Source organism: Adelges cooleyi, unplaced genomic scaffold (assembly GCF_023614345.1).
Source record: "Adelges cooleyi isolate 19-005CV unplaced genomic scaffold, UGA_ACOO_1.1 ACOO_flye_CR_arks_rails_tigmint_CR_PRNA_376, whole genome shotgun sequence".
NCBI classification, from domain to species: Eukaryota; Metazoa; Arthropoda; class Insecta; order Hemiptera; family Adelgidae; genus Adelges; species Adelges cooleyi.
The window spans coordinates 13,302,004-13,326,674 of record NW_026096053.1 but is presented as its reverse complement, the minus strand read 5'-3'; the positions used below and the strand labels follow the sequence as shown (position 1 = coordinate 13,326,674).

The following is a 24,671-nucleotide window of genomic DNA, read 5'->3' as shown; positions in this document are numbered from 1 at the left end:
CGGTGGGCAGGCACGAAATGACGAAATATCGCCTTTTAGTGATAAACCATGGAAGAATGTGCAAGACCGTCCGTCTTGGAGCGGTGTAACGCAACGACGGCGCGACGTCTGGTGGCGGCAAGAGAGCAAGAACGCCGCCAACGTTTACCGTGTACAAACGGCAAGACGATCGACTGCGCGTAGGCCATCATATAGGCACTGTGCCTCCTACTAGAGCCTACGATTTTTCTTTTTTCAACGCTTATTACACACAAGTATAATTTCTTTAGAGCGCGTACAACAAGTAAGTGTTTTTATTACATTTTATATGTAATTTAATTTGCAAGTAATCGTCTTTGTATGAAAATGTTAATACCATTTCCGTATAGTTTATGAAAAAAAAAGTGCATTATGCAAGACGATTACGCTCGAGAAAACCCATTAAAAAAATAGTCGAGACGCTTTAATAGAACAAAGGCCCAGTTTCAAATTTTATGTTTTTTTTTTTTCAGGAGAGAAAACATTATTTTTCTAGGTAGGTAGATTTTTTTTTTCAACGAAAACTATAATTTTGCCTAACTGGATGTTAATGACCATAATTTTATTATATACATTGGAAAATGTCAAAATATGCAACTATTGATATGCCTTTAGTGAACATTTTTATTATTTATACTTACAAATATGCTACTAAATCTAGAAATAACCATTATGTAGGCAAATGTATGTGCAGAAGTGTCAAATATGCAAATATAATATACAATACAAGTTTGCTGCTTTAAAATCTAGTCTTTGTGAATCGAATTTATATAATATATTGTATTTGGGTATAAATCTGATTTCACCGAAAAAATATGCAGTCATAATATATAAACATCCAAGCTTTATTTATTACCATTTAATGGGTTGAATTAGTTTATAAAATATTAATTTTATGTACACATTATACATTATTGTTAAATAGGTTACACTGATCTCATGTGTAATACTCTTATCACTCTTATCAGTCTTATCATTCAAATTTTAACCACAAATTAGATTAAAAAATTTTTTTTAAATTTATAACATTTTTTTTTTTACCTTATCTGTGTTTTAACTTTAAATTCTAAACATTATAAATCCAGTCTAATCACAGGTTATAGGTATTTTTTTGGTAATAAAAAACTGGAATTCCTAGTTAATTTAATGTTTAATAAATTCAAAATTAGTCAGTTATAATTAAATTAAAAAAATATATTTTTTTTTTTCTCTGCAGTTATTATTTAAACAGTTCTATGATCACCGATCGTTAGATCCCTACTCAAAATTATTCCAATACTAAAAACTATATTGGATTCAAATCGTCGATAATTTTAAGTAAGTTTCTCACTACAAGAGTTCCAACATTATATAACGTTAGCTCGATAAACGTCACATTTTTCTTGACATTAAGAATTGATTATTTATTTATTTTAGGCATGTCCGTTACTTCTTTGCAAGTATTGAAATTGTACAAGGAGTTGCTGAAGTACGGTTCCAACTTAAAACTAACCAACAAAAACTATTATCAAAGACGAATTAAAGAAGAGTTTAAACAAAATAAACTATTATCCGACCCTAAAGAAATACAATTTTCGTACGATGTAAGTTTAAGTAAATAATACATTGTATAATGAATTGAAACTATTGATATGAAATATTCCAAACTGTTACATAACATTTATTTTATAGTCATCTTAAACATTTTCAGAAAGGTCAAGAGTTACTAAAGAGAAAATCAATAGTATAGTAATTGTACACTGTTAGTCATGCAATATTTATACAGAAAATTAGTGTTGTTAGTTGTTCCCATCAACGGCGTAAAACAGAATAGAACATTTGCTTTGAGCCTACACAAAAACAAACACGTTATTGACCGATCTCGAGTACCAGTTTTAAATGAAAACGACTTGGAGGAAACTTGTGTCAAAGGCAGTGGTCCCGGTGGATCTGCGGTAAATAAAAATTCCAATTGCGTCGTACTGAAACACAAGCCCACCGGTATCGTCATTAAATGTCACGAATCCAGATGTGTGGACGATAACAAAAAGCTGGCTAGAGAGAAGTTAATCAATAAGTTAGATATAATACAAAACGGTGATCAATCGATTGAAGCGCAAAAAAAATCCGTACAATCGAAAAAAAATGCCAATAAAGAATGGAAACGTAAAAAAATGGAAGCCTTAAAAAAAGACTGGATGTCAAGAGAACTGGAAAAGTAGTTTCAAGCCAATGCCTGCGTGTTTTCCACATTTTTTCATTAACATGAAACAATTATCATTAGGTATATGTGATAAAATATTTAATTAACCTTAAATGTTTACCAATAATTTTGTTTTTAACTTGAATAGCTTAAAAGAACTTGTTGTTTTTGTTTTAAAAATTAAGCTTCTAATAAGGCTTCTAGGCCATAAGTATACAGATAGAAAAGTTTACAATTTCGTTAATACCATACAACGTATTGATGGATATCGGATACTTATGTTACATGACAGTGTATGGATTATAGTTTTATACATGTAAGGCTGAGGAATTTATTGATTTTTTTGTCAACTCGTTTAAAGTAAAACATTTCATTATTATTATTATTGTTGAGGGAATTTTACGTGGTATATCGTAATAATACTGAAATAAAGATTTCTGAAGCATCTGGGTAATTTAAATTGATAAACTATCCAGTATTTGTTTTTATTATTTTCAATCCCAGTCAAGTAAAGTATTAAAACTATTGTTACAAAACTTGTACGTACACCTAAAATCTTGAGTAACGTTAAACTATTTTTAAGTGTTTGTTAAATTTTATTTTACAACAAGCAATCGGGTTTTGGATTTCCAATGGACTTTTATTTATTTAATTAACAACAACAATTATTCGCCAAACACATAATATTTTACAAGTTTAATTTAATTGCAACTTGTGATATTATGTTATCACCACGAAAACAGAACAGGATAACTTAGTAAAGTATTAGGAGAAAAAATTAACTTAAAAGTTAAAAATACACTTACAGTTCAAGGCCCAAGCTCCAACCTTGAATATGCAAATATATATATAGATATTTCTACTTAAAAAATATATTGTCATTGGTAATTCGTTGTGTATTTTTTGTACAATAGTTTAAAATTTAAACAATGAAAGTGCATACAATCGGGCAAGATATATTAACTATGTACAAAGGCGTTCTATTTCAAGTGTCTGCTTAAATTTCTGAAAACAAAACGATTGACAACCTATAACAATAAACATATTATTTACATATACATGTAAAAACAATACAGACTATATGGGTTTTACACCGTGTATTATTATATTATCGATACGGTAATTTGTATTTATGGCAGTGGCTACACTGTGTAACGTCAAAGCCTTTAACATAATGCAATGATAATTATATTGTCGCCCCAACGCATTTCCGAAATCCGAAACAACGGCTGAAATACACTAGGTAAGTGCATCTCGACGAAAATGGCGGCGCAAAGGGTTCGGCCAATGAAATTCATTTATTCTGCGAATGTACCGTGTGTGCCGTGTACGCCGCCATTTTTTTGTGAATTGATAATGAAAATAAAGTGGGCACGCAATAACCTAGTATATTTAAACCACGTGCTAAGCCCTATCGAGAAGCGTTACCAGCAGCTGTTTGGCCATACTGCATATGATAAACGCGCAAAAGTTCTAGAGCATTCTATAATCTGCACACAACATTATATTATTGCCGTTTATAAATATATACATATAATAAAATAGTTTTTTTTTCTTGTCGTCATTAGTGAGTCACTGTGTTGTTTTTCTAATTCAGTGTTCGATAATAATCCATCAGACTTGTATCTGTGTACTTGTACTTGGTTGCTATTTGTGTACAGTGTCAAAAGTGTTAATTATATATTATATTATAATAATACGATCGGTGTGCATTTTATTTAGTGTTGTCGTGTGTGTGTCAGTTGGATTTGTACAAAACGGTAAGTATTGCATCTGTTTGTGCAATCTAATCTTAAACGGTCCGTCTGCAAATGCCAGATTTCGTTTTACAACAACACACTGTTCGCAACTTTCGCGGCTTCTCGATTTGACTTGTTTATTATTATTATTATTATTATTATATATATATATTTTTTTTTTAATATTTTCTCATTTTTTTTATGCCGCGTTTGTTTCTATATAACCGGCGGTGCCATGGTGAACGTTACATAATATACCTATAATCAATAAATTTGCCAACAGTATAATATTTTGTAGAGTTGTGTGTGTGTGTGTGTTTATTTTTGGTAAATTCAAAAACGTCACAACCGAGAATTAAGACGAGGTGTTGTGAAAATTTGAGTATGTCTTTGTTTTTTTTGCCCTAAAGAAATACGACTTAATATTACGGTTTATTGTTTACCGTACAACAGTAATTAATCGGCAACAACTATAATTGTTCATTGTATTGTTATTTTTTATTGCTATTGGGTTAATGAAATATATAGATAAAACCTAATATAATTTACCATGATTGCAACAGTGTTGTTGTTGTCTACTCCATAAATGTGGTGACTAATTGCTTATAGGCGTATTTCATTGTTATATACGTATTTTATTTCTGATGTCATCTTTGGATAAATTTCTACATTCAATTTAACTGTATAATTTAAAAATCCAATCCAATTTAATTTAATTTATTTTTTTATTTTAGCGCCATATTTTGTAGCCAATATACTATGAATGTTTTATTTTTTTCAAGCCACGTCATTTCAAATCTATTTTCAGCTAACACACCATAAAATAAGCTCAGTCATAAAGGTTTTTTTTAATAATACATTTTTTTAGATGGTATGAATTTACTGGAATTTTTCAAGGTGGTTATAAACTTTTTTATAATCTATGCGGATAATTTTTGTTTTAAAATTTTTTTTTTAAATACTAAAAAATACTAAAAAAAATCATTTAAATGTTATTTGTTATTTTCAAATGGCTATTTTGTTAGAAGTCGGATATGACATTTTAGTTTATTTACTGCGTTAGAAAATTATCTCTCAACGTGTGCAGTACAGTATCATTTATACGTACATGAAAATTCTTTTATAAAATGGTAATTTTTTTTCTCTTCACAGTCTATTTAGTAAAAATATAATTCTAAAAAACAATTTGCAGGGGGGACAATAATGTGTTTGCATCGGAAAAACCGTAACAAATATTATTGCTCTATTGTTTGTGAATGTATTAGTTTAGACTGCAATATTTAGATAGTAAATCTACATCCGACAAACTAATTGGCGGACATATATATATATTTAATGTACTGGGCTAAGCCTAATAAATGATAACATATAAATACAATATTATTAATCACTTTAACATTATTGTACCACGATTAGTTTGTATCTAATTATTAAAATACAATTTCCTTTTTTGTTTCAGAATTTTTGATAAGTACAGTTCACAATGAGTACGTGGCAACAAACACAAACACCTTATGGAACAGGTTCAGGTATATTACTTTAAAGTTTATTAAATGTTAATAGTAAACTATTGTTCCCAATGTCAACATTTTTTTTTCATACATAAATTTTGCATACATTTGATACAGTTTTAATGGTTTCTCGTTGAAAAATGTAATTTAAAGAACATTTTTTTATTTATATAAATATACATTTTTATATTTATATTTTACTACTAGTCGCTTATCTCGGTACAATAATATGTTTTTAAGTTAAATATTATTTAATTATATTTCAGCACCGCCACCTCCAGGATTTTATCCACAAGCAGCTCCATATCCTAAAGCAGATGGTGGATACGTACCTAGCGGTGGATATGCACCTAGCGGTGGATATGGTGGATATCCGCCCCAATACGGCGAAGCTTACGGAACACCAAACGTACCACAAAACAACAGTTACAATGCGCCGGATAATTTTGGATTCAGTGACAAGACAATCCGTAGACATTTCATTAGGTGAGTGTTGTTTGATCGATTATGTATTATCTAGATTTTATGTTACGATAATTTTATAGAATAATTGTTTTTAATAATAAATTACTTGTTTACGGATTTCATAAATATTGCCCAACGATGATCTTAGCCCATTAATGAAATTGTTGTTAATTATTTTATTTGTTTTTTTTTTTTTTTTTACAGCAAAGTGTACAGCATACTTATGTGTCAACTACTGATAACGTTGGTTTTTGTCGCTTTTTCGACTCTCCACGAACCCACAAAAACCTACGTGAAAACGCATCCGGGTCTTAGTTTGATAGCGATCGTAATCACGTTTGGTACGCTGATCGCGCTAGCCTGCTGTGAAGATTTACGTCGAAAAACTCCAACAAACTTTATCTTATTGTTTGTATTCACCGTGGCCGAATCGTTTTTGGTGGCCGTGTCCGTAACTCGTTTTTACCCGCAAGAAGTGTTGTTGGCGCTCGGAATAACTACATTGCTATGCTTTGCGCTCACGGTCTTTGCGCTGCAGACGAAAATCGATTTCACCGTCATGGGAGGTTTTCTGATGGTGGCCGCTATTATATTACTCATCGTCAGTCTCGTGGCCATGTTCTGGCCGAGCAAATTGATGACGACCATAATCGCTTCGGCCGGCGCGTTGATTTTCTCGGTGTATTTGATATACGACACGCAGCTGATGGTCGGCGGCGACCACAAGTATTCGTTGTCGCCAGAAGAGTATATTTTCGCAGCGTTGAACATTTACGTGGACATTATCAATATTTTCTTGTACATCCTCACCATAATAGGCGCGTCGAGTGATGACTAAAACTTCTCCTACAAAAATACTTACACAGTACCTCAAAAAAAAAAAAAAAAACATTTACAAAATAAATACTTTCCGCGCAATACTCCTTTATGTTTTTTTGGTTTCAGCATAAACATTGAAATTTAGCGTACGACAATATTATGGCAAAGTCTGCAGAAAAATTCTGTTCTAACTATTTATTGGCTAAGCGAGTACCATTTTCAAATATATTTTTAAACGAAATTGCAGCTAAGATTGTTAATTTGTTTTTATCTATATATATATAATATATTTGAAGTTATTATTTAAATATAATCGAGTGGTATACGTAATATCTCGAGTTAACTGATTAAAAATAACGCTTTTACAAATGTGAAGTACCTACCTATTTTACGCAACTAATATACCTGGCCTTTTTTTCCTCCGCACAAGTTGCGGTTTTATACTTACTATAAATTTCTTATTTTTCATACTTTATCACATTTATCGTTCATACTACGAGAAATATAAAGCGCTGAAACAAAGCATACATTTATAAACAATTTAATAATTGTTATTACTGCAAGCTATACCTCTATTTATAAATGAAGTAAACAACCTTATATTATTCATTTAAAATACACAGTTGTTACCCTCGTATGCCAAAAAAAAAAAAAGTTTTTTTGTTCAACAAAAAATCAGCATTTGTAATTACGTGTTAGTTTAATTATTTATTTTGTAACTCTTCTACTTGTATTATTCTATTCGGGTAACATCGAAAGGTTCATTTTATTTTTTCATTTTGTTATTATCAACAACGAGAATGTAATACCCAAGTTTTATTAACGATAAGTGTTGGAAAAATAAATTAAACGCTTATATTTTTGTAGATAGTTTTTCTTTTAAAATTTAATTTATCAATTTATCGTTTGGGTTTTTATTATTTTGTGTTTAAACATTACATAAATGTATAATTTGTATTAATGTATCCATTCCTATAAATATTTTATTATACCTAGAAGTAATTTTTATTATTATCATTAGTCCAAATTATTTTTTACTCATTGTTACTATTTTATTAAATGTGAATAAACATTATAATAAGTTACTTTTTTTTTTTTTTTGTCAATATATATTTTACTATTTATTAAGTGACTTCACATTTTTTCACTCCGAAAGTGTAATCACTGGACTGGATTTAATTGTACGTGTGAACAAAATGTGTTATTATTCTTCAATTTCAAATAAAATTAATTCCTATTCTAATTGTTTTTTGGTTTTGTTTATTATTATTTTCCGTTATGACTTGTTGTTTCTCAAGACATCAGACATGTGACCACTTTACCCGCTCATCAGTTAAGGAAAGGTCTTCAGGAATTACTATGGAAACTAACTAATCGAATAAACGATTTTACGCGAAACTGTAAGCTGGCTGTTGCATTTAATATCAAATTAAAATATTAAACATAGTATCTTTCTAATACGGCGTTCTGCATAGGCAATTCCGGTACATTATTGTATTCGGATAAATTGCTAAAACACATTATTCTTTTTTTGTTGTAATTATTTTGACTAATACAATTACATTATATAATAAATTATTTAAGTCGTGAACACACGTTATTAATGTGTGAAATGAAAATAATTCTTACTATTCACTTCCGTGTCTTTTTTAAGTAAACAAAAGAGTTATTGAAAATTTGACTTCCACAACCTGGAAGAAAGCCTGATTAGATAAAAAATTAAATACAAAATTAAAGTCCGAATTATGTCAGGATAAAATAATTATTAATATAATATCAAAAATATATATATATATATATATTTAAATAGTTCCGGTAGTATATTAGTTATTTTTTACTTATTTTCTGTGGCTTTTCTTCGAAATTTGACCCGGTTATACTTTACACGCATCAGAACAATTAGCCTCTATTAAATAAGTGTCAAGATTAATTAATTTTTCTAAGTCATGATCTGAATTGAGTTTACTAATTTGATCTTCAGAAAAAACATATTTTGAACTGTACAATCTGGTGAACAAAGTCTATTGATCTAACGACTGTAAGTAAACAAATGCAATTGTGTAACCTTTGTACTTCACTGTTAGAAAAATGTTTGGCAAAAGCATACTTTAGTTCCAGTTTTTTAAATACGTTTATTGTACTGAAGATTAACGATTTCCTCTTATCACTTGTCTCTTATCAGCTGATTCTCTTATCAATCAGTTAGCCAGGGATTATTTATATCCTCTTATCACCATTCTATTCCCACCGCTTCCAAAACATTTCTCCATCCCATTCCCGTCCACATTTGGGATAACTATTAAATAACACTATATATTTATCATAACAATACATAAGCAACAAATGTTTTCTTAATGGTGATTATAACTGTTTATTTTCAACTACATTAAATGTATTGACTAATTTGTTATTAGGAGGTATGCATACATATAATAATAATAGTATTTAAAAAAAAAAAGTTGTCTTTATATAATTCCTGGCCCAAATTATTGTAATTGAAAGGAAAACGACTCTATTGTAGTACCGTCAAATTCCCAAATTTCATCTTCAATGTAATGGTATCTGCTAACATTATTGTTTATATGTGTTAGTAAACAAGCTCCCATTGCGTTGATCTCGGCATTTACTATTAACGGGGTTCGGTATTTTATATTTTTGAATAATCCTATTAAAATACACATATCGGAAAATTCGCCGAAATTTGTATTACGACCTCCTGAAAAACAAAGATAATTAAATTTAGAGCTCATTCGATATTGCTTTTCTTCGTTTGCAAGACACAACTACAAGCGTGTGGAATAAATAGTAAGAAAAATATAGAAATGGACACGGTGAACTCTACACATCAATTGTTTAGAACTATTGCTGCAAATTAGTGTAAGTACAAAAAGGTAAAAAAGTTGATCTGAATATTTACCTATTACATTACGGATTAATGTCTTTATTGCTTCTAAAGTTATGCGTCTTCTTTGATCTCCCAGATCTGTTAGATCAACTTCACGATATTTCCCTTAAAAAAAAAACCAAAACAAAATAATTACTCGCCGATAGAGTTGCATTACATTTAAAAGAACCACAATATTGTTACACGTTTGTACAATCTACCATATTGGTATAAAGGTATTTTATTTTGCCAACATTTTTAAATTTCAGCCCTTAAAAATCGAGTAAAACCGCTAAAGTATAAACATATTTTTCCACTTAAAGTTACTGTGACTTTGGGAAATTTTGTCGACCGAGTTCCAAATTTGTATAATAAATGAAAACATTTGCAAAGCTTGGGACTTTTTTTATTTCCCTTTATTGAGCCTGGCAGAGAGACTAAACTTGTTAAGGAAAATTCTGGCAAGGGGAAACACCCGCCACAACATTCATACACATTTTGAAGAGCTTTTTCTCAACAAAAAAAAAACCTCAAAAACCATTGCGATTACCCAATGTGAACATTCTAGTTGGAAGGATTTCTGTAACAAAATTATAAAACATTTAGTAATAGTACATTGATAACTATATTATATCAATCAAATGTAGTGATTGTCTGGAAGAGTTAAATTTACCTACTTGTTAAATCCCATATTTTTTCTCGCGCAATTATTTGATAGTCAATCATTTCTGAAAAATTTTAAACAAAATCAATTTTAATATGTACATGATATGATATTGTGATAGAAATCAATAATATTGTGTAACTCTATGGTAAATCTCAAAATAAACAATACTTTACTACTGAGAATATTTACGTTTCTCTATGTAATCTTTGACGTGGTTGTATTGGACATCTGAAATTGAAAGAAAACCAATTTTTTTACTTAATAAATATCAAACAACTATGTGGAAACAAGTCCACAGAGCGTTGAGAAAATATTACCCGGTACGGCAAAGATCAAAGCCAATTCCACTGAAAAAATAACATCAAATCATTTTATGACATTGGATTCATTTTTTTATTCTAAAAACAAATAATAAGCAACATTAGTAGTGTTTTTTTAAAATTTTAAAGTAAAATTTAACATTCAACATCACCGATAAATTTGCTTAATAATAATATTTTGTTGCAATCAATATCGTATATTTCAACTTAAACTGTTTTCATATAATAGCACCGCTCTATTAATACTATTATTTTTTTTATTATAATTACCCATATTGAGTTTTTTAGAAAGAACAACGTTTTCAATGACTCTTGGCAAATCAGCTAGAAAAAACAAAAAATGGGTTTATCTATGAAAAAAAAAACTAAAAACTACTTTATATAATTTATATTTTAGTATTTCAATATTGAATAAATTTCACCTCTTGTATAAAACATATGTTGGGCTGTAAAAAATTATATACATAAGTGTATAGAATAACACAACAAATTATTTTCTATAAAAAAATGTTTACTGACTTGTTATGACGATCTGCTTTCGATAGTCATCTGTAATAAATATAAAAAAAAATCTGTCATATCTGTAATATAAGTTAAATATTGATGTTTTTTTTTATAGATTTAAAAAAACTGTCTTGTGCAAGTGTAAAAATTAAATAATCACCTAAGGCTACCAAAACGTGCACCGAAGCAAAATATGTTATTGAAATATATAAAAATTTCATTTTTATCTGCAAAAATAATGAATGACAATTAATATTTATTCATCCGCTAAGCTAAGGCTGATATGCTAGAACACTGTTTCTTTATTTCATATATTATCTTATGTGACTTGTAAACAAAAATAATTAATTAGTATATTATTAACAAAATGCATTAAAAATGTACTTACTATCTTAGTCGGAAGCTGGTTACTATTACTGAAAATAAATTAAACAATTGTAGAGTTTATGAGCAAACTATTCAGTCAGCTTGTAAAACTTTATTTTCTTTCAAATTTTGGATGGGCTTTTGCCGACCTAAACGTTAAAATCTAATTTGACGGCTTTCTATGTTGTTATTATTTATTTACATAGCTTTTTTCGTTTTAATGTGTACATTAAAAGTTCAGATCATTTTTCAAAGTTATTGGTTTTAATAACACTTGCGCATAAAAAATATGTTTACATTAGTTTCATATACTTTTTAGCATATTGTACGATATGTATAAAAATCGTAATAAACGTAGACATAATTATATTATGTTAAACAATATAATACAATTTTTTTTTGTTTATGGATACAGTTAATGATTATAATATGAGACCCTCAATTCTGTTTGAATTCTTAATTCTGACTGGCCATCCACATATTGGTATTGGATTAGGTTTGGTGATGATGATTTATATAAAAACAATTCAGGGTAGGTACAAAAATTAATCCTACATATATTTTAAATATAATTGTTTGGTAAATTCCAAATCTATTTTTTTGTATACACAAACATTAAAGCATTTTATTAAATCACTTTATAGTCTTAGATGATAATATTCATCAAGTATCAGATTACTGTGTAAACTTCATGTTAGAAAATGTTTTCAAACTGGTATCAAAAATAAAGGTTTAAACATTAGCTGAACACTGATAAACTAAATATTCGGTTTTAAATTTAGGTTTCCTATTGATAATGTGCCAGGTTTTATTTTATGCTTTGAATTTTCGCTTTATGTAACGTGCTAGTGTATATTATAATAAACGACACAGTATGCAAACAACACACAGTTGGTACAATTTTTTTTTTTGTTGCTTCTTATTTACCTTAAATGCGTTAGTATTGTTTTCAGTGTCTTATTTTTTTAAGTTTCGTATCGTTGTGAATATCATATAAATAATATCCCACACAAAACAATTCTCTAAACCACATCACAACCACACGAACAATTTAACGATTTTGGAATTTAGCACACGATAATGTGTGTGAAAAATAATTTTGAAATCAACATGCTTTTCAATTTGAAATATAATATGTAGGATTCATTTTTGTACCCTGAATTGTTGTTCTTATTGGAATCGTCATTCAGCCAATCCAACACCAATATGTGGTATACACAATGTTATTTAGCTACTCAACGTTAACACTTGATTTAGACGAATACAAATCATTTGATTGAAACCAGCTTCTAAATAAGATAGATCCGAATAATTATTAGATTTTTTCCTTGTAAATGTAATAATTTTTAAAAAACATCAAGTTGTAGAAAATATGTAATTTTGGAGACGTTTATGATTTATCAAGATTTTGTAATATAGGTATATGTTTTGTGCTAACCCTGGCCGAGTTTTTAAGAATTTCCAATTGAAATTTTATTCTGTCGGATGAAAATATTAGGAACGAAACACATGCCATTTGAGTGCTGGTTTTGAGTAAGTATGTGATTAATAATTATTGTTTCATTTATTATTAATACTTACTAATGACAAAAGGGATACAGTCCGAGTGGCAACTCGATAGGTCATACAACCGCAGCACAACGGTGATTCCGCCATTTTTCTGAAAACAATAATAATAATAAATATTGTGTATTTATAAAAGAAAATTAAAAATAAATGAAATAATAAAACTAACACCGGCACGAGCCGTGGGTAAATAGAGCGCAAATTTAAATTTGTAATGCTAACAAAAAAAAAAAATGGTTTCCATTTTAAAAAAAACATGTTTTTGACCGTAAGTCGGCCATTTTAAATTTTGGACCCTATTTATTTAATTTTTACAACGTCCGTTTTTATAACGTTTCGTTTTTTAGGTTAAAAAAATAACGTTTTTTTTTAGTTTTGATTTAATAGAGCTACATTTTTTTTTTTATACTTTTAGCCCTATAAAATAACATATACTATAACTGTTGATTACGTATACAAATTGTGCATTATAAACTTGCGATTAAATGGAACTGACTTACCGGTTAAATTTCGAATGGAAAATATATAAATTAGTAAACTTGACAAATATATATTAAAAAAATTGACTTACTATCTCGGTCGGATGTGGTGGTTTACTATTACTATTAAAAACGACTGTTCAAAAGTTGTAGCTAAGCTAAGTGATTGTAAAACCGACCAATGTGTACTATGTGGAAATTTGGTGTTTTTCTATGTACAGTAGTTGAAACTTTAAGAGGGCGTCGCATCGCCTATTTTTAAGGAGTAAAGTATAGGCAATTTTTCACAAAATCTCAATTTAAAGGTTAAACTGTGATGTGCAATTATTAGTTCAATAACCAGGACTCTGGATTTTGGTAGTTAATTTATTTTTCGGACTATCGCAGCATCGTTGAAAGAGATTTAAAAATGTTTTTTTCAGCACACTGAATGATAAGAGAACAATATTCCGGAGGGCAAGACGGTGCGTTTTTTTTTTTCATTATTCCAAGTATAACGCTCAATACATAGTTTAGAAATAACGACTATTTTAACATTTTTAAATGACTGTAACTTTTCAAAAAATTGTTTTTCATTTTATAACGGGCGCTTTTACTCTAAAACTAAAACCAAGCGAGTCATTTTCAGTCTGCTTAAACATGTCTTTACCACTGAAAATCACCGGTGCGACGCCCTCTTAAATATATTCAGGTGTATACGGATTAAAGATAAATACTATCTTTAATCTAAATCTACTTTTTTATAGCCACGGTCGAAATATAATATAATAACCACTCATTCTAATTCAAACGTTTCGTGTTCCTAAGAATACTACGATTTAAGTTTTGAAAAAATAATATTTAAATTGTTCAAAACATTTTCAAGGCATCGATCGTGGCACAATTTTGAAATCATTTTTCAGTTAATTATTATAATTATTTCAGAATGAAATAATTGTAAAAATAAAGTAATAAGTAAATAATAATGTTACATGACAAAATATTTTATGAAAATCGTACATATGACTCATGTACACAGTGTGTATAATAAAATACTATTGAAACGAGGGTCATTGTCAGACCATATTGCAATTCTTACTGAATAATAATTATTGTAAAAAAATGATCGTTTTCCTACGATTTAGATTTTAGTCATATTCGAGTATTGAAAACCAATTATTTATTTTTAGCTTCGGTGGTATTGTTTTAGAAATCTAATCTGAAAGTTACTTTCAGTGGGTCAAAAATTTCGAGCAGATATCAAATAATTGATAGAATACCGAATCAGTTGATTCCTAGCACATATGTTCCGGTTTTAATGTCAGAATTGCGATTTCAAGCACAATATATAAGTGTTTGTTAATACTTAAAGCACTTCTAATGGAACCACAACTAACGTTTTTTTGCTCGGTTCAAAACCCCTTTTTAATATACTTATTTTTTGCCGGTGTAGTTTTTTATTTTAACACATTTTTAATTATACTTTTTTACTAAACACTTTTTTTTTTCCATTTAATTTTCAGTTTCCACGCAAATAAACGTTTAGTTACAAAAGTAATAATTATTTGCAGTGACAAACATGTATTAACTACTAAATATTTACAGTTGAATAAAATGTATTGCCTACATTTTCATAGCCAGATTAAAAATAAAATAAATTCTACACTGTGTTTAATCGTCTTGAAAATTTAAACAGCTTTTTTTATTTTCCTAAAATTTTCCCCTTTAGTTTGGTTGTCAAAGACCATTATAAGACTTTCTGTCTTTACTATTACTTTGTTACAGTAACATTATTTTTTTAATTATGGGGCTGACGGGAAAAGATGTATTAAATACTTGTTACCTGTTATTTGTGACATGTTGGTGTTTTTTTTTAAATGTTGCCATTGCTAAATGCTTCTAAATTTCTTAATTTTGGACAATGGATTTTTATTTTAAAACCCGTATACTATAGCCGGTATCATAATATATTAGGATAGGAGGGATGTTTCTCGTTCTGTTGAATATTAAAACTTTTTGCCTTTTTTACACGGCTCCAATGTGGTTCCACCTCCAAATATTAATGCCACCTTTATAATATTACCCATATACTCAGGACAAGTAACAAATACAACACTATGTGTACTTATAGTGTTATATTTAAATACATTTATATTTATATATTTAAGTTCCAGTTTTAAAAAATAGTTTTATTGTACTGAAGATTATCGATTTCCTCTTATCACTTGTCTCTTATCAGCTGATTCTCTTATCAATCCAGGGATTATTGATATCCTCTTATCACCATTCATATTTATCATAACAATACATTAACAACAAATATTTTCTGAATGGTAATTAAAAGTTGTTTATTTTTGAATACATGAAATTTATTGAAAACTTTTTTATTGCAAGGTACGCAAAAATATAATAATAACAATAATAATAGTACTTTAAAAAAAGTTATGCCCTTATATGATTCTTTAACTTTGTTGTCTCTTCCTTCATTTGATTGGAAAGTAACCTACCGCGAAAAGAAGTGCCGTCGGCGATAAACTCCCAAATTTCGTCTGCAATGTAATAGTATTTGGTGGAAATCCCGTTTTTATCTACTACGATGCAATTTTCATCCTCGTCGACATCAGCAGCCACTATAAATGATTCTGGGTGTTTAACGCTTCTGTATAATGCTAATAAACGGCAAATACCACGAAAATCTGTGAAATTTTGATTATCCCCGTCTAAAGAAAAAAAAAAGTTATCAAGTTTAGCTCATTTGTTACTACTTTTCTTCATTTGCAAGACACAGCTATAAGTGTACAATAAAGTTATGGAAAAACAGTGTCATTATTTTGCCATTAAAAGACTTTTTTTTTTAAATAAGAACAACTTAACCTAACCTAACCGAACATCATTTGCATATCATAACCTAATAATCATCCACAAAAAAGAAAACCCTTAAGTTGTTTCGTAGTTAATTTTATTAGAAACTTTTAAAATAAAACAAAATCTTGTAATTGAAGATCTGTCTTGTTAAGTATAACATAGTAGTTGGTTTTGTATAAAAAGAATAGTATTGTTGTTGGTGATGACTAAATATTATTATATGTACAAACTTTTACTCGAGTTTTGATATAATAGGAAATTTTCAAGTATATCATAAAATTGTTTAAAATTAATGAAAATTAAAACAAAAACAAGGTATTCTAAAAACAACTAAATTATTGAAATGGCATAGTCCAAACATAAAGTTCCTACTGAATGTATGTTAGGAACAGAGTCAAATCAAGTATATATATAAGTCTCTATACTGTTTAAAAAATTTAACTGTGTTAAACCCTGATTATAATGAATGTCTTTAAAATAATATATTTGGTTTTTTTTTTTTGATAATTATTTAACTACAATCATTAGGAAAGTAGTTTTTTTTAAAAGTTAATTCCACTAGTACAGGTCTAAAACTAAACTGTGTAAGCCCTGATAATAATGAATGTCTGTAAATTAATATACTTGTTTTTATTGTAATGGTTATTGGGAAAGTCATGTTTTTATAAGTTAATAAAACTAGTATAGTTCAAATTATCACTGTTAATATACATGTTATATATATCTATATTACAAATATTGATACATATACATATATCAGTAAAACAAAATGATATTTACCTAATACACCACAGATTAAAGTTTTCATAGACTTTATAGTCAGGTCTCTCCTTGCATCGGCCAGATCTGTTAGTTTAGCGTCTTCAGAGTGGCCTAAGAAAAAAAAAGAATATATAAAATAATTAACGACTTACTCGCATGATAGAGTTGCATTACATTTCAATGAACTATAAACGTTGCCAATGTACTTGTATGTATTTTTGTACAACACCTAAAAGTAAACAAAGTACCTGAGAGATACTATGTTTAGTCAACATTTGCAATGTTAACCTCTTTATTACCCTTCCAATTAAAAAAAAAAAAAACATTTATTTTTAGGTACCGTAAACACGAACAAGTTCCAGATTTGTAAAGACTTAAGTTTTTGCCTCCCCCCCTTTTTTAGGTTAGGTGTCTGAACTTGTACATTGGCAATTTACCAAGCCATACCTACAAAAATTTCATAAATTGTGATTACCTTTTGGTATTTTATCTGCACGGGGTGCTGTGAGCAAAATATAAAATAATTAAACAGTTAAAAAATCATTTTTTTTTTTTATTGTTAATAGTCATCCTATAATTTAGAATATTTAAGCGAATAAATCAATGAAAAATAATGTCTTGACTTTTTGTTTAAGATGACAAATGTAGTTTATAAGCAAGTATTACAATAGAATAAATAAATTAAGTATGAAATAAAGTGCAAACAAAGTGCAATGAAAAGCCGGTTTTCTTTCACTAAATTAAATACAACCGTCCTGAGAATGTGATGATGATGTAGTTTAGCTTTACAGTTTCTGTATTTAAAGGTTTATTTTTTTTTTTTTATAGATAAATTAACTCGAATAGCTATAACGCAAGTTAAGTAACCTCACAAGAACTCTGGTTCACTGAATTCACTATTTGTAGCTTGTGAAAATTCTATAATTGAAGTAAAATTGTACAGTTGTATAAAAAAGTTAAATTTAATTTTATATTTACATGCAAAAGCGTTTATTTTTTCAAGCGCAATTCTTTGGTAGTCGATTTTCGCTAAAAATTTAAACAACAAAATCAATTTTAATGTACACCATTTGTTATGATAGAAATCAATGTGTTTAACTGTACGGTTATTCTCAAAATAATTAAGTTAATTGTTTACTTAGCTAATACTTACGTCGCTTTAAGTAACCTTCCACGTCTTTGTCTTGGGCGTCTGAAATTAAAAATAAACGCATTTTGTACATTTTGAAAAACCATTTTGTACAACTATGTGGAAACATTTCCCTAGTGTGTTAAAAAAATTATTACCCGGTATTGCAAACATTACAGCTAGTTCCACTGAAAATAACATAAAACAAATGTAGTGGACTAATAATTCGTTTTGTGAATTCGGTGAGGGATGTGTTTGGATTTATTTTTAATAAATTTAATGGAGACTATGTTCATAAAATGGCTGCTGAATTGAAGCAGATTCACATTATTGTTGAATTTACTTAGTTATTATGTACTGCAACCAGTGCTTGACACAACTACTGACATGCTCCACAGAGTGTGGGAGAAATTTGCATACCGACTTGACATTGTTCGGGTTACTTAAAAGGAGGACACATTGAACATTTATGATTTTTTTTATAAAAAAAACTTGAGGTTATAGGTGTCATTTTAAGAGGTAGAGCAGCTCTGTAGCATGTACCGTTTAGAAAATACAGATATTTGAAACCGACTTATTCTTTTGTAATCACCCGGTTTCAATACATTTTGTAAATATTAGAACATTTTGTAAGAATTATATGTATTTAACACAAACATTTTAGGTTGAGCAACTTTATAAATATAGGTAAGACTAAATAACAACCCATGCGTTCCCATTTAAAAAAGAAGTAGGGGTACGCTAGAATATCCAAAAAATTAGTTGACGTACTCAGTCCACCTGCGCCCCCCCCCCCCAAGTCAAGCACTGACTGCAACTTGTATAATATATTTCAACTTAAATTGTTTTCATCTATAATAGCCCGCTTTATCATTATTATTGTTATTATTTTATTTTCTATACAATTATAATTACCCATATTAAAGTCTTTGGAAAGAACAGCGCCGGTAATAACAAACGGCAAAGAACCTAAGAAACATAATCAAATAATGAGTTTAGCTATAAAAAAAAAAAAAAGCCAGAAAGAACTTAAGCAATATTTGTGTTAATGTGTGTCTGTGTTAACACTCTTGGTAATTTACATTTCTAACAAACTAAAATTTGTATTAGTAGATTTGCATGTGATGTCGAAAACATTGTATTTGAATATATATAATATTTTTAACCTTCTACAACGCCAATCTGTTGGTCTGTAAAAAATTTTACAGTAATTATTATAGTAAGACTGAAAAATTATTATGTATAAGAAAAAAGAGTATGTTTACTCACTCAACTTGATAACCTGCTCTACATAATTATCTGTAAAATCAGTTAAATATTCAATTTTTTTTTTATAGATTTATAAAAACTGTCTAGTTAAAATAATCACCTGTAGCTACCAAAACGTTCACCATGGCAAATGATATTAATATATATAATAAGTTCATTTTTACATGCAAAATTAATAATAGACAGTCAAATATATCGGCTAAGCTGAACTGAGATGCAAAAACAATGTTTCTTTGTTTAGAATATCTTGTTAGATCCCCACGCAAGCTATAGATCTTCTAGATATCTAAACAATTATTCTAAAACTTAACAGAATGTATAAAAAATTGACTTACTGTCTTGGTTGGAAGGTGGTCACTATTACCAAAAATGATAGAGTTTACAGGCAAACCTATACAATCAGCTTGTAAAACTTTTTTTCTAAGTGAATTCTTTGCAAATTTTTGATGGGCTTATGTCGACCATAACAGTAAAGTCTAAACGTATTTTGATGGTTGCCTTTGTTGAGTTATTTGCATAGCTGTTTTGCTTCTTTTTAATGTGTACATTACAATACTATTATTGCAATACTGAGTACAACGCAATTCTTATATAAATCTAGGCTCTACCTGGCCTTGTGATGTTAATATAAATGTGCAAAATAAATTAAACTATGACAATTTTAGGAGGGATGGAAGGGATAGTCATTACTCCATACATATCTGATCGATGAAGGATTGGAACATTCAAATTTGGAATTTTATCATATTTTAAAGACGTTTAAGTGTATCGACCAAATGTTTTGTTTTATTGGAGTTTTTTACAGTTGGGTTTTTTTTTATTTAATTAAATTTTTTTTTAGGTAAGTCATCTCATATATAGTTTGTGCGATAGTCAAAACATACACAAATATAGTATATATAAATAGTGATTTTGTATTCCAACCATAATCTATATTCCTTTAAACAAAAATAAAAAAGTAGGCAAGTTATGTTTAAAAAAAAAATCAATATTGGCTCTAAAATTATCAATTTGTATGTTATATATATGTTGAAATGTAAAGCAATACAGTACGAATATTTTAAAAGCCTTAGCTCACCACAAAGTGATGTATAGAATTTCTTTATTATATTAAATGTAATATAATATAGTAATGTTGTTTTTACACTTGCATGTATAAGGCGCAATGTATAGGCAAGTTTTTTACAAAAACTTGAAACATCAAGTTATAAATTGTAAACATTTTTAATTATCACAGGAAAGATGCATCTATTTTGGCATTTAATTGTTTTTTCGACTTATACGCTTATTTCAGGCTCTAGTTTTGTACACAAAAGTACTTTGCTATTTCCAAGTACAAAGCAAGTGCCCATTTCAGATAATATTTCTGTAAAGGCAATATTATAATATTTATCAGAAACCAAATCGTTCTGGATATATGTTAATGTAAAAAAATATATATATACCAAGCATATCTGCCAATTACTTATAATTAAAAATATATAAATACAGTATATAATATAATACTTTTTTATAGACCCAATTAAGAAGGTCTGGGACTTATTAGGTCCATGCAAAAACTAGCAACCCTCCCCCAATCACTCGGCTCCAATTAAATGTTATGGATTTAGCAGTGCTTTGAAATAGAGCAAATTGAGGCCACAAAGCACAGACAATAGTCCTATTATTATAACGAGACAAATATAGAATGGTTATTAATAAATTATTCAAACAAACGATAAAGATCAAAAAAGATACTTAGACGGTAGGTTAGTATGCTATATGCCTAGTCATGGCATTGGGCTTGTATATGTATGACCTGTATAAAGTAGTAAAAAAAAACACTATTATTATAATAATAACATGTTTCTTTTTGACAACATAACCGCCGACGATTCTGCTAATAGCTACAAATAAGGTAACAAATGTGTTGTTTGCTTAAATAGCCAACAACTCAATTACAAAGCATAAAACAAAATCTAAACAACCCGTTAAATAGTTATAAATTAGGGAAAATTATAAAGTTTTCTTTAAAAAAAAAAAAATATGTACCTACCTAGAAAAATAGATTTTTGTGTCTTCTGGAAAAAAAAAACAAAATTTGAATCGAAGCTATAATATAGAACAAAAATTGTTTTTTTTTTTTAATTGCACACATCATAAGCATTGTATTATGTACATGACATATTACTATGCATAACGATATGAAGTGGATAAAAACGTTTTTAGAGTAGTGTAATTGAAATTCATAAAAAACCAAATTGACATGTGTCATGTTCATCAAAACTAATTACTAGACGTTATAAGGGTTTTGTTTTCATCATAAAGAAAATACTTACCTGTGTACATATATATATTCGTCGGTTGTACATCAAACGCATTATAAGCGATATTATATTGTATTTATATTTTTATGTTGTTATTGACGTCATACGACTTGTTTCAATCGAATCGAAAATGTATTGTCAAAACCAACGTGTAATAAGTATACATTATTATTATTATAATAATAACGCACTCGCATATTATATTTTTAATTAGATATTTTTTTTTTTTATAGCTGATGAGATTGAAATACTTGAATAGTTTTTCATACCTACCTTTGGTGTTGTACATATTGTGGTTCCATAGGTCTATAAACCGAAATTCCTATTATATGTGTATTTAATTTTGGGGAACATGAAGGGCTATATATTAAGGGGCAAAGGATAGGCAATATTTGCACAAAAATTCATCTAATTTTAAGGTGGACACAAAATGAATTAGTTTTTTTAGGCTAATCCAATCAATAATGTTTGTGTTTAAATAATATTGTCTACGTTTACACATTGACAGTTTGTTACATTCAAATGTGGTTTTAGACTGTACCGAATAAGTTTACAGTGCTTGATTTGATTTGATTTTTTTACTATGTAAGCAACGTTCAATGCTAGACCGTGACAATGCTATTTTACCTTTATCGTTTGTCAATCAGGTTGTAAATGTTTTTGTATCGATTATTATTATGCGTTTTTACACGTAGGTCTAAGAGACACACCCGTGCGGTGTCATAGTCGATTAGGTACGCTTATAAAATATTAATTATTGTCATTTTTTTTTCAATTACCCATAGTCGCAAATTAGTGTACATCTTAAAATATTGCAAAACTCTAAACAGCAAACTAACTGTATGAATTTAATAAAGATAATTGATTATATTATGCTGCGTTCGTATTATTTTTTCTAACAGCTGATACTATCAATATTTGCATACTAAGCAATGACTACTTTGTAGATTAACTTCCTCGTTCATAAACGCCTGACCCACCTGAACCGTAGAAAATTTGCTGATTAAACAGTTTTTTTTTTTTTTTTTACTTAAACGTTAAGGCTTATGGACATTGGCAAGCTTTTAAGATTTTTTAGCATTTAAATAAGCGTTGAAACGTCTGACAAGTATAACTGTGCTTTTAGTCTTTAGAAAATTATGCTAAATTGTACATTGTTCTGAAATCAACAATACCAGGGACTTGTTTAAACTATATTATGAACTATGTGGAAAATTGTGCCTTATTTAAGAGGTTTGGTTAATGCATGGATTAAGTGAGGGCGTATCTGGACTAAAATTTAGAAGGGGTAGAGGGAATATAAAATTATTGAAGAAGGAAGGGTGACCCTTGGAATACTCTTTTGGAATTGGAAAGATTGTGGATTTACATTGTGTTATTAGTGATATTGATATGACAGCTTATGTGATAAGAAATGATATGACAACTTATGTGATAAGAAATGATATGATGGCTTATGTAATAAGAATTAAGGTATGATAGCTGAAAATTTAAATTATTATTTGCAATAGAAAAATGTATTACTCTATTACATTTTACAGTTTGTATATATTTGAAGTGAAATAGTAATTATATACCTATTAACAAGGGGGAAACTAAAATAGGATTTTATCTGATTTACTGATGAAATTCAAATACATCAAGTGTGTTTTAATTATATAATACCCATTATTGCCATTATATATCACTTGGAAATACCTGCGTAGGTTGAATTTGAATTCGTCAATACCAAAATATTTAACGTCGTATTGTAAAGAAAGCTATTATCTTATCAGTTGTATTAGTTTATTGATAATAAATGTACGTACATACCTATTGTAGCAGCTGCATACTTGTAGGAGTATTAACTATTATTAACTATTATTATTGTATTATAGTGTTTAGTATTATTGCTTAATTCAGTTGTTGCCTCTTGTTTATTTTTAAGGCGATCCTAAAACAGGTAAACAATGTTTTTTTATTATTTTTTATTTAAAAATAACATTATCAATAAAAAAAAATGCATTATCATTGGAGTAATGTTACCGCTAAGTGTTTATATATAAGGAAAAAAATCATTGACAATAGACTTCACACGACGTTTATATATGACTATTTACGATTCAGTTGAATTTATTTTATTATTATTGTTTGTGTTATAAATATCAGAGAAGATATTATTCATAATACATTTTCTAGTCGCTATTAATAATAATTATATATCTGTGGCGATAAATATGATGATTAAAAAAAAATGTTGATAAAAAAAAACAATGTTTTTTTATTTAGATTTCAGATGGAACATCTTATTGTAATGTGCACGTAGACACGTGTGTAACAAAGTTGGACGTTTGCAAACATATTAATGTAAAATAACATTATCTAGAGTTTGGAGATTAACACAAACAAACATTTGCATCTGTGAGACGATTACAAAAATTGTTAAAATAAAAACTGGTATAGACATCATCTGATCGCCACTAAGTACATGGACTGAGTACCCCAAGGGTTTTTTTTTCTGAGTAGTGGTTTCCTTTTTTTAGAGTAAAAACCTTTCTTCTACTTTATTTTTCCAAGTCTAGTGTAAGACATGAAGGATCTGACTCATATACAGGATATAAGTTTTGAAAGAGTTATCACTTTCACTCGCTTTGTAGTCAGCTCTTGCGTTGATAGTAAGGTCTACAATACAAATTGTTACATGTCTTATAATGATGTATAATTCCTTTTTTTGGTTGTCGATACAATTTAATGATATTCCAAATATAATATAGGTATATATATTGTGTATGGAAAATTGTTTGAAAAATATCCAACACAATATGATAACGCGGTGTTTATTTGAACTTTGTTCTTTGGTTT

At 28.6% G+C, this 24,671-nt stretch overlaps 5 protein-coding genes across 11 annotated transcripts; 3 read left to right on the top strand and 2 right to left on the bottom strand.

Moving 5' to 3' along the window:
• The first annotated feature begins 121 nt into the window (after nucleotides 1–121).
• On the top strand, nucleotides 122–1,832 carry LOC126840256 (MIEF1 upstream open reading frame protein). Of its 2 annotated transcripts, none has more exons than XM_050575881.1 (4): nucleotides 122–283; nucleotides 1,235–1,335; nucleotides 1,435–1,601; nucleotides 1,709–1,832. In XM_050575881.1, the coding sequence occupies exons 3-4, from the start codon at nucleotides 1,437–1,439 to the stop codon at nucleotides 1,745–1,747; spliced, it is 204 nt and encodes a 67-aa protein (XP_050431838.1). In that variant the 5' UTR covers nucleotides 122–283; nucleotides 1,235–1,335; nucleotides 1,435–1,436; the 3' UTR covers nucleotides 1,748–1,832. The 2 variants fall into 2 exon arrangements, with proteins under 2 accessions (XP_050431838.1, XP_050431839.1); XM_050575882.1 differs by lacking the exon at nucleotides 122–283 and adding an exon at nucleotides 1,065–1,132.
• LOC126840255 (mitochondrial translation release factor in rescue) lies at nucleotides 1,767–2,675 on the top strand. Its single transcript, XM_050575880.1, has one exon. It carries the CDS (start codon nucleotides 1,767–1,769, stop codon nucleotides 2,217–2,219), a length of 453 nt encoding a protein of 150 aa, XP_050431837.1. The 3' UTR covers nucleotides 2,220–2,675.
• Nucleotides 2,676–3,709: 1,034 nt separating this feature from the next.
• On the top strand, nucleotides 3,710–7,977 carry LOC126840829 (protein lifeguard 1-like). 2 transcript variants are annotated; one of them, XM_050576788.1, is made up of 4 exons: nucleotides 3,710–3,960; nucleotides 5,399–5,468; nucleotides 5,717–5,936; nucleotides 6,120–7,977. In XM_050576788.1, exons 2-4 carry the CDS (start codon nucleotides 5,423–5,425, stop codon nucleotides 6,751–6,753), a joined length of 900 nt encoding a protein of 299 aa, XP_050432745.1. In that variant the 5' UTR covers nucleotides 3,710–3,960; nucleotides 5,399–5,422; the 3' UTR covers nucleotides 6,754–7,977. The 2 variants fall into 2 exon arrangements, with proteins under 2 accessions (XP_050432745.1, XP_050432746.1); XM_050576789.1 differs by lacking the exon at nucleotides 3,710–3,960 and adding an exon at nucleotides 4,149–4,321.
• A 1,238-nt stretch (nucleotides 7,978–9,215) lies between these two features.
• On the bottom strand, nucleotides 9,216–10,931 carry LOC126840989 (uncharacterized). The gene is made up of 7 exons (XM_050577112.1): nucleotides 10,876–10,931; nucleotides 10,603–10,683; nucleotides 10,475–10,513; nucleotides 10,296–10,346; nucleotides 10,169–10,198; nucleotides 9,652–9,744; nucleotides 9,216–9,450 (listed from the first exon to the last, which is right to left on the bottom strand). Exons 4-7 carry the CDS (start codon nucleotides 10,342–10,344, stop codon nucleotides 9,221–9,223), a joined length of 402 nt encoding a protein of 133 aa, XP_050433069.1. The 5' UTR covers nucleotides 10,345–10,346; nucleotides 10,475–10,513; nucleotides 10,603–10,683; nucleotides 10,876–10,931; the 3' UTR covers nucleotides 9,216–9,220.
• Nucleotides 10,932–15,841: 4,910 nt separating this feature from the next.
• LOC126840431 (uncharacterized) lies at nucleotides 15,842–23,713 on the bottom strand. Of its 5 annotated transcripts, XM_050576157.1 has the most exons (12): nucleotides 23,643–23,713; nucleotides 21,560–21,584; nucleotides 19,625–19,810; nucleotides 19,525–19,554; nucleotides 19,422–19,445; nucleotides 19,171–19,224; nucleotides 18,414–18,443; nucleotides 18,280–18,318; nucleotides 18,105–18,155; nucleotides 17,602–17,628; nucleotides 17,145–17,237; nucleotides 15,842–16,219 (listed from the first exon to the last, which is right to left on the bottom strand). In XM_050576157.1, exons 3-12 carry the CDS (start codon nucleotides 19,680–19,682, stop codon nucleotides 15,942–15,944), a joined length of 684 nt encoding a protein of 227 aa, XP_050432114.1. In that variant the 5' UTR covers nucleotides 19,683–19,810; nucleotides 21,560–21,584; nucleotides 23,643–23,713; the 3' UTR covers nucleotides 15,842–15,941. The 5 variants fall into 5 exon arrangements, with proteins under 5 accessions (XP_050432114.1, XP_050432113.1, XP_050432115.1 ...); XM_050576156.1 differs by lacking the exons at nucleotides 21,560–21,584; nucleotides 23,643–23,713 and adding an exon at nucleotides 19,860–20,280 and having other exon boundaries at nucleotides 19,625–19,802; XM_050576158.1 differs by lacking the exons at nucleotides 21,560–21,584; nucleotides 23,643–23,713 and adding an exon at nucleotides 19,860–20,280 and having other exon boundaries at nucleotides 19,625–19,733.
• Between the last annotated feature and the right edge of the window lie 958 nt (nucleotides 23,714–24,671).